Source organism: Amblyomma mixtum, chromosome 3 (genome assembly GCF_055824585.1).
Source record: "Amblyomma mixtum isolate Tamu chromosome 3, ASM5582458v1, whole genome shotgun sequence".
NCBI classification, from domain to species: Eukaryota; Metazoa; Arthropoda; class Arachnida; order Ixodida; family Ixodidae; genus Amblyomma; species Amblyomma mixtum.
Genome location: NC_143014.1, coordinates 14,394,022 through 14,412,277, shown reverse-complemented (window position 1 = coordinate 14,412,277; position 18,256 = coordinate 14,394,022). Strand labels below are relative to the sequence as shown.

Sequence of the window (18,256 nt, the reverse complement as noted above, 5' to 3'; positions counted from 1 at the left end):
GAAAGCCTGAAGCACGGTGAGATTGTGACTAAAGCAAGATGAGGGAGCCGGGGGGAAAAAGTAGTCTGCCGCAAAGCTGCGAGACTAGTAGTCTGGAGGGTGTTAGTTGGCAGTCGTGGATGGCACAAGCAGTTAGTCATCGGTGTGTTCAAATGGCGGAGCAGCAGGGGTAGGAAGCAGCATGCCTAAAGGTATAATGAATTAGAGTATATTTTAATGGTACAAGCGGCTCAATGCTGGTGGCCTATTTTTGCATGGATGCCATGAGATGGCGCCACTGCAACTTTTCATACTGCTGTGGTGCGGCTGCCTACAGTTTCTGGGTCTTTTCTGCACGCAGTAATTATAGATATCGAAACAATGAGTGCTGCTATCTAAACAATTCCACTTTCTACTTGCAATTATTCATTATTTTCGCACTTATGGTAGTGAATATGCCGGTAAATCAGTTTAAGTCTGTACATCATGCTACTCATGTTGAGTTGCATATCCCATCATCGTCAGCTGGGGGTAGAAAAAAGTGCATTCATCTTTTGACTTCAGTGAGAATTGGCCCCTTAAGTACATAGTGCTGAGAATGTACAAGCTGTCCATAGACATAAGTGGGCTATGCGTGACTGATCTTGCGAGCCTGCACCTGCATCCTTTAACAACGTCATCACGAAAACCAGTAAACATTCTTGATGGGCAGTTTGTCAACACACTTAATGACATGCATGTTCATTTCAGCTGGGTTGAACCGCAAATACTGTCGACGACCGATTTTTCGGACTCTCTAGGGACCGCGAAAAGACCGAAAAATCAGGCAGTCCGGAAAATCTCCGGAAAATCAAATTTCACCGTAAAAATAACGGACTTATTACCAGTATGCCGTAGAAAGCGGCCAGTTGTATTGCACACATTCTAAAGCTCTTCATGACTATATTACGCCGCGCCACGTACCGTATAAATGCGTATAGGGGCTGCACTTTTTTTTTTCCAGATTCGAGGGCCAATTTTTGGGGTGCGGCCCATACACGCAATGTGGGAAAAAAATTTTTTTAAGTAAAAACACACCAACCAAGGAATGAGCGACATTTATTCTACGTTCAATCGTCACTGGCGGAGTATTTCGACTCTTGAGCTGGTGCTGTGCTGTGGTGCACGCTCATCCCAAAAGAAGCCGCGCAGCATGTCCACTGTCAACGCGTAGCCGTTGTTCCAAAATTTTATCACATAGAGGAGCAGTTTTTCTTGCAGGTCGGGAAACTCGCACGGCTTGCCTCGGAAAGCGCGCTTTTTGCAGCTTGTGTTTCTCTTTTGGTTGCACCATCATCGGACGCACTTCTCGGCCACATCAAATTTCTTGCCCGCCGCACGCTTACCGTGTTCGAGAGCTAACTCCCAGCCGTGTAGCTTAAGGGGCTTGCCCATCGCGCTAAAACTGCAAAGTTCGGCGGCAGCACGCGAAAGCTACAATCAACTATTACGGCGAACGCGCTAACATGCCACAAAAGGCTGGAGCTGGCGATACTGATGCCGATGTAAATAGCGGAAAATCGCGGCGGAGAAAAAAGGTGATGATGATCACGGCCTCGGGTGGCATCTATAGACGGCACTTGGAAGCTCCGGTGCGCGCGCGTGGCCTCCGCGAACGGCGTGCCGCCGCGCTGCCGCGATCTGCTCCGGCGGCGCACCCAAAGTGCACTTTGATCTTTGCACGCTGTGCAAAGTGCACAGCGTGCGCGTAGCCTCTGCGATCGTATTCGCGTTCCGTATTCGGGACAGAAGACTTGGCACAGATGAGTTCCGTGGACTCAGACTACGGTTCAAGTTCGTGCAGCGGAAAACATTAGTACGAATTCGAAAACACACGAGCGTAATGTGCCGACTCGCGCAGAATTTCAGCGTCGCAAGTTAAGAGGCTCCCTCTAAGCTTGAATTTCGTTTTGTTTGATCAAGTTTTCGATCTCTCCTGCAGTTTGAATTAATGAGGTTCCACTGTACACATTATATGGCGGCTTGGGAACTGGCGGCAAGTGCGAACGAGGTCCGAAAAATCGAGTGGTCAGTTGCGGTGTGTCCGAAATATCAAGTGCTCTTACACATTGGCTCTATGGGCCATGTCGCAGTGCCGCGAAAAAGTCCGAATAATCAAGCACGTCTGAAAAATCAGGCGTCCGAATTTTCGGTCGTTGACTATAAGCATTCTACCACCTTCCAGTCCAAACAGATTGATTCAGAATTATGCGCAGAACCCTAAACAATGCTTTCTGTCCTTTCTGTATATGCTGAATACACGTAGCCACTGACACTCTCATTTCTTCATATTTTGTAGCTAGTAGTTCCATTGAAGTCCCAATACCATTAATGACTTGTCGTTGCTTCTTAATGTGCTCAAGCACTGAATCACTTTTAAAACTGAGATTTTAGTGCTTTGTCCAGTTTGTCAACTCACAAACTGGCTTTGGAAAGCTGCTTGTCCAGTGAATGGATGGTCTTCATGAGCTGACATGTAGTAGATTGCTTTCCTTCACCTTTTCTGTCTGTATCAGAATTTTCTGCATCAAGCTGACATGCAGACTTCAAAGACTTTGAGGACATGCACGCCTGACACACGCAAACCGATTTGTGTAGTGTTTTCAAGGATTTTTTCACAACCCCCGAGCACTTGCCAGAGTGATAAGAACTATTACACTCACTACACTTCAGACCGGTGCCGTCTGACACCAGCTTTAAGCAGACACACCTGAAGCCGATGGCTTTAGTAGACATCACTAGAAAAGGCACTTGCCGCAACACACGAGTACGCTGATCGCAGTCCGACGAAGTGAAGAAAATTCAAGAAGTCTGAAAGTAGCAAAACTGAATTACTTATCTAGAACCATAGGGCTTAGCATGCTATCCCTCACTTTGTCGGACTGCGACCTGCTGAACATCCAAGGCTGCTTATGTAGCTTATCATTCACCACACCTGGTCAGCTACGTATAAAAGCCAGGGGAGCTGGTGTAGGCGGCCCCATCAGCGCATGTCGCAGACGACAAGAAGCACAAGCTCCACAGTGTTAGTGAATCGGTTTTAGCTCGTAGTCTTGCTGTATGACTACTTTTGTAACAGGTGTGTGTTATTTGATGCCTTATACACACTGTATTGGGCTGTTTGTCTTCCTTTTTTGCTGCAATAACAGCATTGCTTGGATTGTTTTCATTAAAGCTGGTTTCATGCTTTTTTTTGTGCATTTCTTTTACCTTGGGGCATATAAATAACCCCCCTACGATATTTCCTAATAGGTGCCCAGGTGTTTGTAGCATATAAGTAAACTTTGCAGTTGAAATATGTCTCTCGCTGTGGATTAGGAATATTTCTGCCATATAGGTAGTGTTGAAAATGACACATGCAAAACAAAAATTATGGGCTCCCAATCTATTGAGGTGTAATTCTGTATCGTCATTGTTAGTGCTTTGAACGCCACAACCTGCTCGTGGCAGTCTTGGTCATGGTGAGCCAGAACCATAACTGCCTGTCACATCTCGCATTACAACACCATAAAATGCACCAGCAATGATTCTGATGTTTTTTCGAGCCCTCAAGCTCTCTTTACAGACAATTGGTACCAAAACTTTCCTCTCAGGATTATTTCATTGCGAAAATATGCAGGGGCAAAGCAGTTTCATTTGATTATTTGCTCACCAGGGCAAGACTGTGAAGCCAAAGTGTGCTGTAAATCCTGCCAGCCTGCAGCAAATGGCCTACCCTGGAGTAGTTTCCAGCAGCTTTTATGGGTGAGTTGTCCTTGAAAAGCGTTGACTTGTGCAGTCTGATACTTCGCAGAACATTAAGAAATGCCAAATATAATTCATGGCCCCCCACTATTACAGCGTCCCTCCTAGCCCAGTGTTGCTTTGGTTCTTAGAAATCATTATAGTTGAAATACAACTTGTCGGAACTCGCCTCGCTCCATCCTCTCCGCGGTGTCCTCCTTTCTAATTAACTAACAAAGAAGGGCACCAGCATCGCAGCGCCACGCACAGCGTGACTGCTGTCTCTTTTGGGCTTGAGAACTTGACATGCACTGTTGTTCCGGTGCGGCACTCCGCTTTCAGCCAGCGGGGTGAGATCTCGTGGGAGCATTTAGAGATGAATGCAGTCCGGAGAATAGGAAGACAGTGAAAATGGCTTCTAAACAAAACTCCTTATTTGGGCTGACCTGCGCCCACAATGGACTGTATCACTCAGCGGCGGCGTAGCAAGAAGCGCGCTCGATGGTCGTCGAACAGAATGCCCGCTGCTCTTGGCCGTGCTCAATTTAAAGCTGGTAGCGAGATAAAGCGTGCAAAGTTACTACAACATTCTGGAACAGCATAGAATCGGCTCCGCCTGGACGCGGTCAATCGAAGTATATCTCGTTGAGTCTTGCATCACAAACAAAGCGATAAAGCAGCGTGCTGGCTACTTCGAAGTATAAACAAACACTTCACGGCAGTATGATGAGCCATCTGGAAAAAGGGATTAAATAAAGAGGATCATGCATTGAATATAGTGATAACTTTCTAGGCAAGACAACACGCTCAACATCTCAGCACTAGTGTTAGTTAACACAGTACACTCAAGTGCTCGTAACCTGACTTCGGTAGCCAATGCCAGTGCTCGTTTCTCACCAACGTCTGTGAAGTGAGAGACTTTCTGCAGCTGTCACTTAGTGCGATCACCGACTTCGGTGAGGACAAGAGGCAAAAATGCCCATCAGTGCACATTCATTGCCCCAGGATGGACTAGGCAAACCAACAGCCTAACCCTATGGCATAGGAGGCAAAAGGCACAACGTATGTTCATTGGGACAGGATGGCAAACCTAATAAAAAATGGTAAACGATACGCATGGGACCTGACCTGCTTAACTCCAAATTCTGTCATGTAATATGATGGAAGCTCACTTTTAAGCAGTCACAGGCACCATCTGTACTCATACAGGGTGTTTCTCCCAAGACTTTTTCAAAATAGGCTCTTCGGCATAGCATTGTCAGAGGTATAGTACATCAGAATACAACTAGCAGCAGTAATTAGCAGTTTTATTGACTAAAATTGAGTAGTTAACTTTTCAACTGGTACTGTTAGGCTCCTTAGTTATTGTGTAATTAGTAATTCATATCAGTCTTAGGAATTTTGAAAGTGCGGTTATGCTCGACTCTCTGCCGCCTCCTGGTGCATTTGCCTTCTCTTGGAATCCAGTCCCTTACCCTTAACGAGCATCGGTTATCTCGTCTTTGCCCTGCCCAACCTAATTGCTTCTTGATTTCGACTAGGATGTCATTAACTCACGTTTATTCCCTGAACCACCTTGTCCCCTTCCTGTCTCTTAATGTCAAACCTATCGTTTTGCTTTCCATAGCTCACTGCATTGTTCTCAATTTCAGCTGAACCCTTTTCATTAGCCTCCACGTTTCTGCCCCATAGGTGAGTAGCGGTAAGGTACAGCTGTTATATTTTTCACTTGAGGGATATTGGTAAACTCCTGGCCGCGGCAGTTCCATTTTGATGAAGGTGAAATGCTAGAGGCCCGTGTACTGTGCGATGTCAGTGCACATTGAAGAACCCCAGGTGGTCAGAATTACCGTAAAAACTCTAATATAATACAGACCCGCATATAATATGAGGTGCAATTTGAAGGTAGCAAAAATGGAAAAAAGTTTTCATCCGCATATAATGCGAGTCGAAAGCCTTTATTTTCATTGCACTTCACGCTATTCATGTTTAGTCGTCGTCCATAGAACTTTCTTCAGAAAGGCCCTTGTCGGACATATCTTCTCATAAGAACTCATCTTCCGTCCCGTCGAGTGCATTTGAGATGCCACATTTCTTAAAACAGTGACTTACAAGCTCCTCAGGGATGCTGGCCCAAGCATCCGCAATCCAGCCACAAAGGATCGCTGGAGAGGCCCACTTCAGTCGCCCGGAAGGAGTTACTTCGAGGTCTCCCGACCTCATCTACTCAAGGTAACACCGCTTGACGGCATCCTTAAATGGCTTGTTTATACAAACGTCCAGCGGTTGTACCTGGGATGTCATCCCTCCCGGAATGATGACGAGTTCGGTGCGCGATTCGTGCAGTAGCCTCTTCACTGACTCGGCCAAGTGGCAGCGGAAAGTGTCCAACACGAGCAGTGATCGAAGCCCCAGCAGTGCTCCCGGCCGCCGGCACCACACAGACTTGACCCAGTCAAGCACTAAAGTTTCGTCCATCCAACCCTTGTCCTGACATCGGACGACAACGTTCTTCTGGAGCTTCTCACCTTTAGGCAGCGTCTTTCTTTTAAACACGATATAGGGCGGAAGCTTGCGGCCATCAGCAGTGCAGGCCAGCATTACGGTCACCCACGTTTTCTCGTTGCGGTCGACTGCACACAAACCTGCTTTCTTGATGGAACAGCGCAAAACATCGGGACAAGAGACAAGCGCTGACTTACAACTGGTTTTTATTTCGAAGAAACATTGCTTCTTATACCTTCTTCACCCTCTCAAAAAGCACATGCGTCGCAACCATATCGTTCAAGCGTCCACAAAAAAGCATAAGACAAATAATCACAGATACTTATAATCACATTTTTAACATGTCAAATTCTTTCTTAGTCAAAGCTACAGACGGCGTGCTGACACAATCGTCGCGCAGACTCGCTATCGAAGCTGCCTCGATTATTTCCCGGACTAACTGGTCTTTGTGATTAGCCAAAGCTTTGCATTTTTGGAAAACCGGTGCACAACTAGTTGAAGGGCAATCTCTGCAATGGATTCCCAGGTTCCTGCAAGCTTGCTCGAAATTATTTTTGTGTTCTAGCAGCCTTTCATTCATGCACCTGCCAGTCTGCCCAATGTACTGTTTACCGCAAGTCACTGGCAACGAATACACAAGGCCTTCGGTGCACTCCACAAAGGGGGTTCGATGCTTTATCGTGCATCCCTGCTTCTTTTTGGTCGGATCGGAGTTGACTCGTCTGCACAGACTTTGAGTTTATTAGGAGCAGTCATCACTACATTCACGCCAGCTTTTCGACCTATGCCTTTCAGGCGATGGGAAATATTGTGAAGATACGGAATTGCTACTACCGGCCTCCTTTCTTTCTGTTTCTGTGCATCATCTTGCTGTTCGGGCCTAGCCTGTATCACGCACGAGCTTCCTGCTCAAGGGTCACTCAGGTTTTTAGACCTGAGACTTGAGTTCACTAGAGGGCACGCCTGCTGGGCCTATGAGCCCAGAGCGGAGAAAGCGCCAATGCCCTTCCAATCAGCTCACTCTAAGCTGACCAAGAGGGCTATTGTGAACTTGTGCTTCACGAATGCCTTAAGGAAATCCTGTGTTCACAAAATGAATGTGAGCTTTCTTCGCCAGGCGGAACGGCTTGGCAACTCGGGTTACCCCTCGCACCTGTTGGTATCTGTTGCCAAGCAGATGAAAAAGCACCTGATGCAGGCTAGGCCCGAACAGCAAGATGATGCACAGAAACAGAAAGAAAGGAGGCCGGTAGTAGCAATTCCGTATCTTCACAATATTTCCCATCGCCTGAAAGGCATAGGTCGAAAAGCTGGCGTGAATGTAGTGATGACTGCTCCTAATAAACTCAAAAGTCTGTGCAGACGAGTCAACTCCGATCCGACCAAAAAGAAGCAGGGATGCACGATAAAGCATCGAACCCCCTTTGTGGAGTGCACCGAAGGCCTTGTGTATTCGTTGCCAGTGACTTGCGGTAAACAGTACATTGGGCAGACTGGCAGGTGCATGAATAAAAGGCTGCTAGAACACAAAAATAATTTCGAGCAAGCTTGCAGGAACCTGGGAATTCATTGCAGAGATTGCCCTTCAACTAGTTGTGCACCGGTTTTCCAAAAATGCAAAGCTTTGGCTAATCACAAAGACCAGTTAGTCCGGGAAATAATCGAGGCAGCTTCGATAGCGAGTCTGCGCGACGATTGTGTCAGCACGCCGTCTGTAGCTTTGACTAAGAAAGAATTTGACATGTTAAAAATGTGATTATTTGTCTTATGCTTTTTTGTGGACGCTTGAACGATATGGTTGCGACGCATGTGCTTTTTGAGAGGGTGAAGAAGGTATAAGAAGCAATGTTTCTTCGAAATAAAAACCAGTTGTAAGTCAGCGCTTGTCTCTTGTCCCGATGTTTTGCGCTGTTCCATCAAGAATGAATAACCAACATGCCCAAGCTGCTGTCCTGACAAACCTGCTTACCGCCTTTTTCGTGCACTGTGAGAGCTGACGGCATGTCAAGGTAGACAGGAGTCTGGTCTGCGTTCCCAATTTGGCCCAGCCAAAAATTGAGACCCCTCCGCAGCGATATTATGTGTTGCTGGAAAGCCACAAGCTGTTCCTCGTAACTTTCGGGAAATTTCTGTGTGATGGAAGTTCGCCGATGCAACGAAAATCCAGCGCGGCACATAAAACGAGACACCCAATGTTTGCTTGCCTTGAAGTCACTCTGCAGAATGCCTTTATCCGTGGCAATCTCTCTTGCTCTAGCTTGGAGCAGCTCAATGTTTACTGCCAGGTGCACTGCACGCTGTTCTTGCACGAAGGCGACGAGATCTCGCTCAATCTCCAGAAACACTCCACTTTTTCGTCCCCGAAAACTCTTTCTCTTGCCGCTGCATGCAAATAAAGCTTCCTTCTGTTTTTTCCAACCACGAATGCTGCCTTTAGTGACGCCAAACTGCTGCCCAGCCGCACAATTCCCACTGCTCTCGGGAGCAAGAGTAACCTTCCTTTTAAAGGCAGCTATCTTCGCGCCTCCGACATTGTGCGAAATTCCAATACATGCGCTTTCACTACTCAACGTGGACAAAATGGCGCAGGAACAACAAAAGATGGAAGGCTATCGACGCCACCACTAAATAGCGCTTCCTCCATTAATAATAATGATGATGATAGTGCTGAGCAACGAAACCAGAACTGTGAATATGAGCCGAAAATTGTTTGGATCTGCATATAATACGAGGTAGCAATTTTACATTACAAAATTTTGAAAAAAACCTCATATTATATACGGGTTTTTACGGTATCTGGAGCCCTACACTACGGCATCCCTCATAGCCTGAGTCGCTTTCAAACATTAAACCCCATAAAACATGAGGTTCTATAGCACAAAATGAAGGGACAAGACAGAACACAAGCGCTATCCCCACAAACTTGTTCATTATGCGCTATGGAACCTCATGTGAAATACCCACTAGCCCGAACCATCACCGCGCATAACAAACAAACGGTATTGGTAAACTGCCATTCATGATCTCAAAGAACCTGCCAAATGCACTCCAGCCCATTCTTATTCTTCCGGTCCTTTCACTCTTGTGATCCACGTCTGCGGTCACTACTTTGTGTAAGTAGATGTATTCCCTTACCACTTCCATTGCCTCGCTACCAAATGTAAACTGCTGTTCCTCTCCGAGACTATTGAACATTACTTTGGTTTTCTGCATATCAATTTTTATATCCACCTTTCTACTCCGCCTGTTTAAGTCTTTGATCATACTTTGCAATTCATTCCCTGAGTGACTTAGCAAGGCAAGGTCATCAGCAAATTACATATTACTGAGGTATTCTCCATTAACTCTTTTTGCTAACTGCTCCCAATCCAGGCCTCCTAATACCTCCTGTAAACAGGTGGTGAATGGCATTGGCGAAATCGTGCCTCCCTGCCTGACGCCTTTCCTTTTTGGAATTTTATTGCTTACTTTATGAAGGACTATGATGGCTGTACAGCTGTTATGGATATCTTAGGCCATTAGTGAGAGAAGCCACCAGCCACAGAAACCAAAGGGCACAGGGGATTTTTTAATTTATTTATTTATTTTGTGGTGTTGATCAATTTAGAATATTACTGGATATGTTATCGCTTAAAGGTAATTGATTAGAAAAGCAGAAGAAAAAACAACCGCCTGCCGCCGGTGGGATCCGAACCCACGACCTCCGAATTACGCGTCCGGTGCTCTACCTCTGAGCTACGGCGACGGCTGTCAAACCTTCTGCTTTCGGGGGTATTTATGTTTACAAGTAACCTAACCTTGTTCATCAGCGCCACCCACGTTCGTAAGCGGCGGACGTAGAACGCCATCGAATGGCGAGGGTGGAAGCTGTGTGAGAACCCTCTTATGCTTCCTACGGCGTCAAGTGTCACTCACTAAGTCATGCACACATTTTTCCCGCATTCTTCCAAGAAAGGTGCACCCCTTTGTTTTTGCAGGCAACTGATGCGCTACTGCTTCCCGGATGTGTCACTGGAACAGCTCCTGTGCCTGGAGTTCATGTGTGCCCATGCCAACAGCATCCCTGCATCTACCATACTGGAACAGCTTCAACAACTGCCATTGTCTTTGAGGGATCTTTGCTGCCAATGAAGGACTGCTTCTCAGCCAAGTCATTTGCCTGTTCCAAGTTTGCACGTGCATGTAGCAGCGCAGCTGCTGCTGCAGCAAAGCATACCAACCTTTAGAAACGAGGCAGACTTTTGTGGTGACTGACTAACTGTCAAAGGAGGAAGGAAAAATCTACTCATAGGGGTTGTATGTAGGCCTAAATTGGGAAAGGTCGGGGTAAAGGGGTTAAGGAAGTGCAGGTTACATTCTACTGATCAGGCCGGCTTCGCAGGCAGTGTCCAACAGGGAGCAAAGCGTAATATGCATGTCGGTCACCAGTGGTGGCGTCCACTTTTCTAGCATATCGGCTCAGAGACCTGTGTGTTTAGTATGTATGGGTTCCAAATCGGGGTAGTCCCACAGCGAGTGCTAGAATGTCGACGGTGCTCCGGTGCAATCTGATGGTGTATGAGTGCACCATCTGGCAAGAACATCTTCCGTGAGCACGAGGCTGGTGCACACCTAGGCTCCAAGGGGCAGTCCTTTAGGTAATGGGCAAGTGTTCTTGGGAACCGATCCTTGTAGTCGCCGCTTGCTTCTGTCCTTGAGTGTTGTGCAAAGCCCATGAGAGTCCTGGCATGGTCCAAACAGTGTTCAACACGTCTTTTTGCGATTTGAAATATAAACAAAGAGTTTGAATTTGAACACATACAGGCTGTCGCTTTGCTCTTTGCATAGTTTGCAAAACACACTTTTCGCACATTCTCGTCATTCAAAAACTAGAGGAAACTGAAGTCGCTGCTTTTCTGCTCACGAACAGTGCATTCCACTGCATAAGAACTCAACAGAATTGAGAAAACTACAGTTGGCTTTTGCTAGCTAGAACTGGTCAAGTGTTTAGGGGAATCCCACAAGGTGGAGTAGGCTTGTAGATTTCTAGTATGGGAGTACTTACTTATTGGCACCCACCCAAGACCAGCGAAATGGCTACAAAGGAAAGCTATACAGAAATTTGGTAGTAAAGAAAAACTCATCCTGGTTCAAACCATGGGACCAGCGCTTCACCAGAGCAGTCGCTCTACCAACTGAGCTAACCGGGATGGCTAGCATATGGGAGGGTGATAACAAATTGATCTATAAGCACCACTGTAGCATTCGGTAGCAGGAAATGAAGTGCAGTTTTGCTGAAACTAACACTGGAGCGGTGGGCACAGGCATTGTCTACAATGAGGCAGATGTTCTTATCTTGGCCCACCAGGTTGCCGTTACAAGATTTCAGCCACTTGGCATAAACTTTGCTGGTCATCCACACTCTTCAGTTGGACCTGTAGGGCACTGGAACTGAAAGCATGTTCCGCAGGCATCACGGAGACTTGCCTTTTCTGCTGGGTCTCTTCTCTGCTTTAGCCCGAATATCAGCCTTGTTCTTCAAAATGGTACTCAGCATGCTTCTCAGAATCTTGTACACTGCAGCAAATTCGAATTTCTTCTCACCTTGTTCAACTCGTTTTGATAATTTCCAGTTTCGTGGAAAAGGGGAGGCTCTGCCGTTTTGCGGCTGCCGTGCGAAATTGCCAATGGCAGCACGGCGCTATATGTGCAAACTGCATGGCAGTGTGGGCTCAGCGCTCTAAAAATGCATATTCTGGTTGGCTGGGTACACGCCCGCCGCCTGCATCATTGGTCTGCGCACACTACGTAGCACCACAGCACCTTTATCCCTCGCAGGCCCATGGAGATGTTGCCATTTCTATTGGATATGACAGCTAATTTTTATACAATGTAGCCGCATATTTTCCAGTACATTGAGCCGCCGCAGTGGCTCAGTAGTTATGGCGCTCGGCTGCTGACCCGAAAGACGCGGGTTTGGGGTTAAAGAACCCCAAGTGGTCAAAATTTCCAGTGCCCTTCACTACGCCGTCCCCATAACCCGAGTCGCTTTGGGACATTAAACCCCCATAAACCATTTTCCTATACATTCACTTTGTAGCTTTAAGGTGCTCAGAAATTATTCGATATAAAGGATAATCAATATAATTGGGTCCAACTGTACTTGACTTTTATCCAGAAGTACGTTCGGTGCCCACGTGCAATAATTAAAAGGCCTAATTTGTTGTCCTCAGGCGATGCTGATGACTTTGTGCTACCAAGCGCCTGCAGCATTGGCAAGTTGAATATGAAAATGAAATAAAAATTGGTTTTGAGGAAAGGAGATGACGCAGTAACTGTCTCACATATCTCGGTGGACACTCGAACCGCACCTTAAGGGAATGGGTGTGAGTGAAAGAAGAAAGAGGTGCCGTAGTGGAGATCTCTGGGATAATTTTGACCATGTGGTGATCTTTGAAACGTGCACTGACATCGAACAGCACACGGGCGCCTTTTGCATTCCATCTCCATTGAAACACGGCCGCCAAGGTCAGGTTCGCACCCGGTACTCTGGCTTAGTAGACTAGTGCCTTAAGCACTGAGCCACCGCGGCGGGTTTGAATATGACTTGTGGGTTAATTGAATATGTACCCTTCTTAACCCTTTGAGGGTCGAATTATTTTGAAGAAAACTTTCCCAGGTGGTCAAATTACTTTATTGCGGATCTTGAATCTACAAAATGTATATAATCGAGAATAAATAGTAAAAAAAAATTAGGAACAGTACTTTGGTGACAGCATCACTCACAACTGGAAAATGTTCAATAGAATAGAATAGCAACGGTGATAAGCAAGCTAAGAGCAGCACCAATAAAGATAGAAATCAACTTTCGCCGCCTCTGCAAAACAGTGCCCACAAAGAGAAAACACGTTTCGCGCGACTCCGTTGCGATCCCGCGGCGGAATCGAAACCGCGTAGGCGCGTTGCCACAGAGGGCGAGAATACCTCGCGAGCAACGGTGGTAAGCAAGCTAAGAGCAGCGCCAGTAAAGATAGAAATCAACTTCAGCAGCCCCTGCAAGATAGTGCTGACAAAAAGAAAACTCAAATTTCGCGTGACTCCGTTGCGATCACACGGCGAAACCAAAACTACAAAAGGGGTGTTGCCGCAGTCTGTGCCGCCGCGCTAAAGCTAGACATAAGTTCTGCTTATCTCCGTAAGAAGGCAGCACAAAATTCAAACACTTCTTGTAAGTCCTAAGAGGTGGCAGCACCCCCTAGTGAGCACGCATTGTTCTTTTGGCGCAAAATTTCAAATGGAAGATCGAAACCGTACCCGTACGGCAAAGACCTTGCGGGACAGAAAACCGCTGCCGTACATATACGGCAAAAACCTTCAAAGGGTTAAAAGGATGCTAAAGTGGAATACTAAGTCAAGCTGCATTGATAATTTAGCGTCGTGCGATAGCAGATATGTAAATGTTATTGAAAACAGTACTGATAAGCAATAAAATTGTGTCAAAGCATGTAAAAGTCGGCAGAGGCACTTAAGACTGCTTACAGGGGAGTAGGCCTGCCCGCGCACTTTGTCAATGCAGTCGCCGCGCAGTGTGATGTAACCCAAGCCATGTAGCTGGCAATTCTACCTCTGCATGGCATGGCTCTATGCAGCCACCGCACCACTCCTGGTGCAGTGGTGCAGCCGTTAAGCGGTGCGCCACTGCCCTGGGGTGACATGTGCTGCCACCTGTGAGACTTTTGTGATCTGGGTTGCTCTTTCCGAGCAACCTCGCGCGACCAATCATTAATTTAACCGCCACCTGCCGGATGTGTGAGGACGCTATCTTTTATGGGTACCATCGAGTGTCCAGACATGCACACACACAGAGAGGGAGGGACAGGTGTTTTCGCGCAATGGGGCAAGTAAAGCTAATCCCTTAAAACTGAAGTACCTGAGGCACCACCACTGGCGGATTCCTGCATCTGCGCCTGACCATGATTGGTTCATCGCTGTTTTGACAGCAATGGGCAAGTACCATCAGAAAACCGACCTAGTCATATTGGCAGAGTGTTTGTAGAATTATTAGTGTGAAAACATTAGGTGACTCATCGAACTGAAAATCCAGCGTCACTGTAAAAGTGTTGGCATTTTAAAAGTTACGATTGGTTGAAACGGCATGGCATCATCAAAGGTGAGAAGATACAAAATGTTAACCAGTAATAGCCCTTACTAGTACTTACAACTGCACCAACTACAAAGGAATAAAATCGTTTTTTTATTTATTTATAGAGACTGCAAGCTGATACACAATTATAGCATGGTGGGTATACATCAAACATATGTACGTGTATATAAACGCAAATTTTTAACATTTACAGGCATTTCTCAAATATCTATAAAGAAACTGGGTAACAATCACACTATTGAAGTTATTCCAGTCTGTAATTGTTTAAAACAGTTATCCTGCACATTCAAACGGGTTTTTGTTGATGCATGCCTTCGTTTCGTGTTATAACCCGAGAAATAAGCAAAAAATTTTAAAGCATTTAACTTTATAATGGAATTGGGTGGGCGAGTTGGTTTTCCATCCTGACAGTGAAAGCGCTCAAAAGGACAAGGACGACAGAAAAGGAAAGACATACAAAGCACTTACTTTCAACTGATTTTATTTCATGCAAAAAACAATTTTATACTCATGGTAATCACATGCGCATGCTTACAAGAACATTACCAACGAGTGATAGCTGGCACGTTCTTTCAGACAACTGGCATGCCCGATGTAAGATAGGACATCTCTTTTTACGCAATCATCGCCCGCTCGTGCTCTCTCAGGAGCCTCCACAATCTCTCTCATTATTTGGCATATACTTTTAAAAAGTACCTTACAACTGTGAAAAACGGGACGGCAGCCTTCCTTGCTTTTCCCTTTGCACTTCAGACAATGGATACTCAAGTGCCCACCTCTTTTGTTTTCCACGTTGTAGTTATGCTCTCCTAACCTCTCATTTATGCATCTTCCCGTCTGTCCTATATAATATTTGCCACATGTCAAGGGCACCCTGTACACGACGCCTTCTACGCATCTTACAAATGGCTTTTGGTGCCTGATTGTTCAAGCGGCCTTTCTCTGGTTTCCAGAAGTGCTTTTCTTGCATAGGGTGCTCAACTTATTCGGGGCTGAAAACAAAACGTTTACGTTTACCCTGTTGCCAATTTTTCTCAGGTTGTGTGATAGCCTATGCTTATATGGAATAACAGCCAATTTTCTTTTGTCAGTTGTCTTATCCTGCTCTTGCTGGGTTGTAGTTTTCCTTTTTTTCTTCCTGACAAGTCTTGCTGGCCACTGATACCAGCAAGTGAAGCGGATAACCCGCGTCTTGCAACCTCTTTGACTGCAGAAACAGGCTCTCCTCAGTCACATGAGGGCATGACTTTTTTAGACAGTTTAGAAACCCTAAGTGAGCTATGTTTCGTTTTATGAGCTTAGACTGCGCAGAAGTGAAAGGCAAAGCCATTTTCACATTCGACCGAACGAGGCCTTGCATTCTTTACTGAGCATTGCATGCAATAGTCACCGGTAGCTCAGGTTTTTTGAGTCATTTCTCCAAAAATATTTTATCAAATTTTATAAGAGCTTTGGGGAACGTTCTAAAATTAAGAGATTTCACATACCGATTGCATGAAAGCACTTTTTTTCTTTTCTTTCTTTCTTTTTTTTAATGCTGTGTGTCTTGGATCTCACAGTGTATTTCATGAAGCTTCCAAACAAACTGTCCCACCTTAATGCAGTGTAAAGTACTGCGTTTAAACTTAAACTTCCTGAAATGTTTTAGTATATTGCTACCCTGGAGGCCTTTCATGTACAGCTTGCTGGCACGAGGCTTATATTTGAATGGTACTCTGCAACACTTTCTATTTGAGAGCATAATGATTTTTGAGTGGAAAGCTGTCAAATGTGCTCATGAGGTTGTAAAAAAAATCCTTCTTTGCTAGAATGAGTTTAGAGGTTCATGCATGAGATCTCTGAGCAAGGTTATTGATTGGGTTGTTTGCATGCTATGCTCGCATAAAAGTGTTCCATATACTGGCCACACTTTAATTGCGCTCTCTGGTGGATAGCACAAACCTCTCAGTGTTATGCTGAATGAGTGTGCACTTGTCTGCTTTCGGCTGAGTCGTGAACAATGCTGCCATGCATGGTCACACCCCAAGCTTAGTGCTGAACCTGCCTTTAGATGCAGCTCTTGCTGCTGAATGTTGCCATCTGCTTCCATTGCATATGTTTGGGAAGCTGGCTGTGTCAACATTGCCTTGTGCTGCAGAAGTGAGGGTAAGAAAAATTCTGCAGTACTTTGTTGTTGGTCTTAAATACTATACTTATCTTCATAGCATGTTTTTGTGCGGCTGGTGATGCAAGGAATGCTTTCTCGTATACAGCAGTGAGGATGGGCAAGTATACTAAAAAGTTTGAGTTCTTGACCCTGAACGCAAAATGTAATATCATAACGTGTTGTAATGGTGGCCGTGCCAGCAATGACTTTTGATTCACAACTCCAAGTACACAGGGGGAGGATTTATCTGAAATTTTACACAGGATAACCATTGTGAACATCTTTTTTTCAATGAAAAAAGTCCACGAAATACATGTTTAAAATGTGACTGCCCACCTCCATAACTCCACCCTTTGTAGCATGGCAACATAGCATGTTTCACATATCCACAGATCTAGTATTGCGCATAATATATATTACCGTAGCTTTTCAGACTTCTAGAAGTTTAGGAGTATCCAGTGGCTGCAGTATAAGTTTCACGGTGTTGTGCGTTTCATGTTTAATGTGCAGAGCTGCAGCTGTAGGCACCACTTTTTGCTACTTGGTGAAATACTAGCGTGTAATGTCACTGCATAGTAGCACACTTTACTTGTGACCGACAATACATAAAATGAAAGTCGATCTATTGTACGTAATGAATGCATCCAATTATTTTCTTCAACATAACCACAGGCATCAATGAAATTCAGCGCACATGTGGATCCTCATTTCACTAAGTACTTTTTACCGCAAATAACTCTATCGCAGGACATGAGCACAATAATCACGTGAGAAAAGGATTCAGTTAGAGCTTCGCCTTTTCCACACTTCTTGACCATGACATCACATAGAAAAGCAATTGCAAACCTGCAACAGGAAACCGGTCTAAGCATAGCGCGCGACCAGAAACACAGACTTGGCCGCGATATGAACGAATATACTTGAGCCCGGCACGTCCCAGAAGCTAGAGCTCGCTAGACGCTTCAAACGTTACACGCTTGAAACGGGCGTGTAACAAAGTTTCTGCAGTATACTAAGAGCAAAGCGAGCGCAGCTGCTTCCTTTAAAATATCGCCCTCCGCCCATGTCATGGCCCCCGCCGCTCACACAATCGCAATCCCTAAAAATGAAAATGACATTTACACTAACACCAGTGACGATCACTGGAGCGTTGCAAGAACACGCCTAATAGCAAAGAGGTTTCACTGCCGATGGAAACGGAAGAGCGAAACGTCCGCACAATACGCCGACGACCTCTCTAGCGCACGGCGTATTGAATCACTGGTGAACGAACAGCGCGAGTGCTCCTCAGTGAGCAGCGGTAGTCTCCCGACGGCTCCGAGCAGTGACGCAGCAGACGAAATGCCCGTGCGATCGTGGTCGCCGAGCACGTTGAAATCAATGCAAGCAACAACGAGAGTTTTGCAGCGAATTCCACCTGAGATATGAATGAACGGCGCCAACGTCAGCCTGTGAACACGATCAAAAACAAACTCGACCAGTTGAGAAAAATACGCATACGCCTCACCGCAAATGCTACGCCGCGGCCGTCTGCTACCGCCCGGTTTGCAAGCAGCAACTACAACGCCGTTGCTAAGCTGCCCGGACAAAATGGCCTCCTGATTGTTAAAAAGCCACGTGATTTTTCCTCCGCACTTTTCTCCCAGGGCGTCGTGTGGAAAGGTGTGGAAAGGGCCTCTCCTCTTTTTTTCCTTCCTCCATGGTTCAGATCATGGGTTACA

The 18,256-nt window shown here is 45.8% G+C and overlaps 1 protein-coding gene and 1 long non-coding RNA gene across 5 annotated transcripts in view; one reads left to right on the top strand and one right to left on the bottom strand.

Annotated features, from left to right (window-relative positions):
• Nucleotides 1-11,040, top strand: part of HPS1 (Hermansky-Pudlak syndrome 1 protein) — a 67,213-nt gene extending 56,173 nt beyond the window's left edge. For 3 of the 4 annotated variants that reach the window (XM_089578214.1, XM_089578217.1, XM_089578218.1), the window contains 2 exons: nucleotides 3,674-3,762; nucleotides 10,224-11,040. In XM_089578214.1, the coding sequence (XP_089434340.1) occupies nucleotides 3,674-3,762; nucleotides 10,224-10,377 (243 nt within the window). In that variant the 3' untranslated portion in view covers nucleotides 10,378-11,040. The remainder of the gene's footprint in view (nucleotides 1-3,673; nucleotides 3,763-10,223) is intronic. The other variant, XR_016290005.1, reaches the window with a different exon arrangement.
• Nucleotides 11,041-12,905: 1,865 nt separating this feature from the next.
• Nucleotides 12,906-18,161, bottom strand: LOC149349287 (uncharacterized). The gene is made up of 2 exons (XR_016290007.1): nucleotides 18,043-18,161; nucleotides 12,906-17,952 (listed from the first exon to the last, which is right to left on the bottom strand). It is a non-coding gene; the product is annotated as an uncharacterized LOC149349287 (long non-coding RNA).
• Nucleotides 18,162-18,256: the final 95 nt, after the last annotated feature.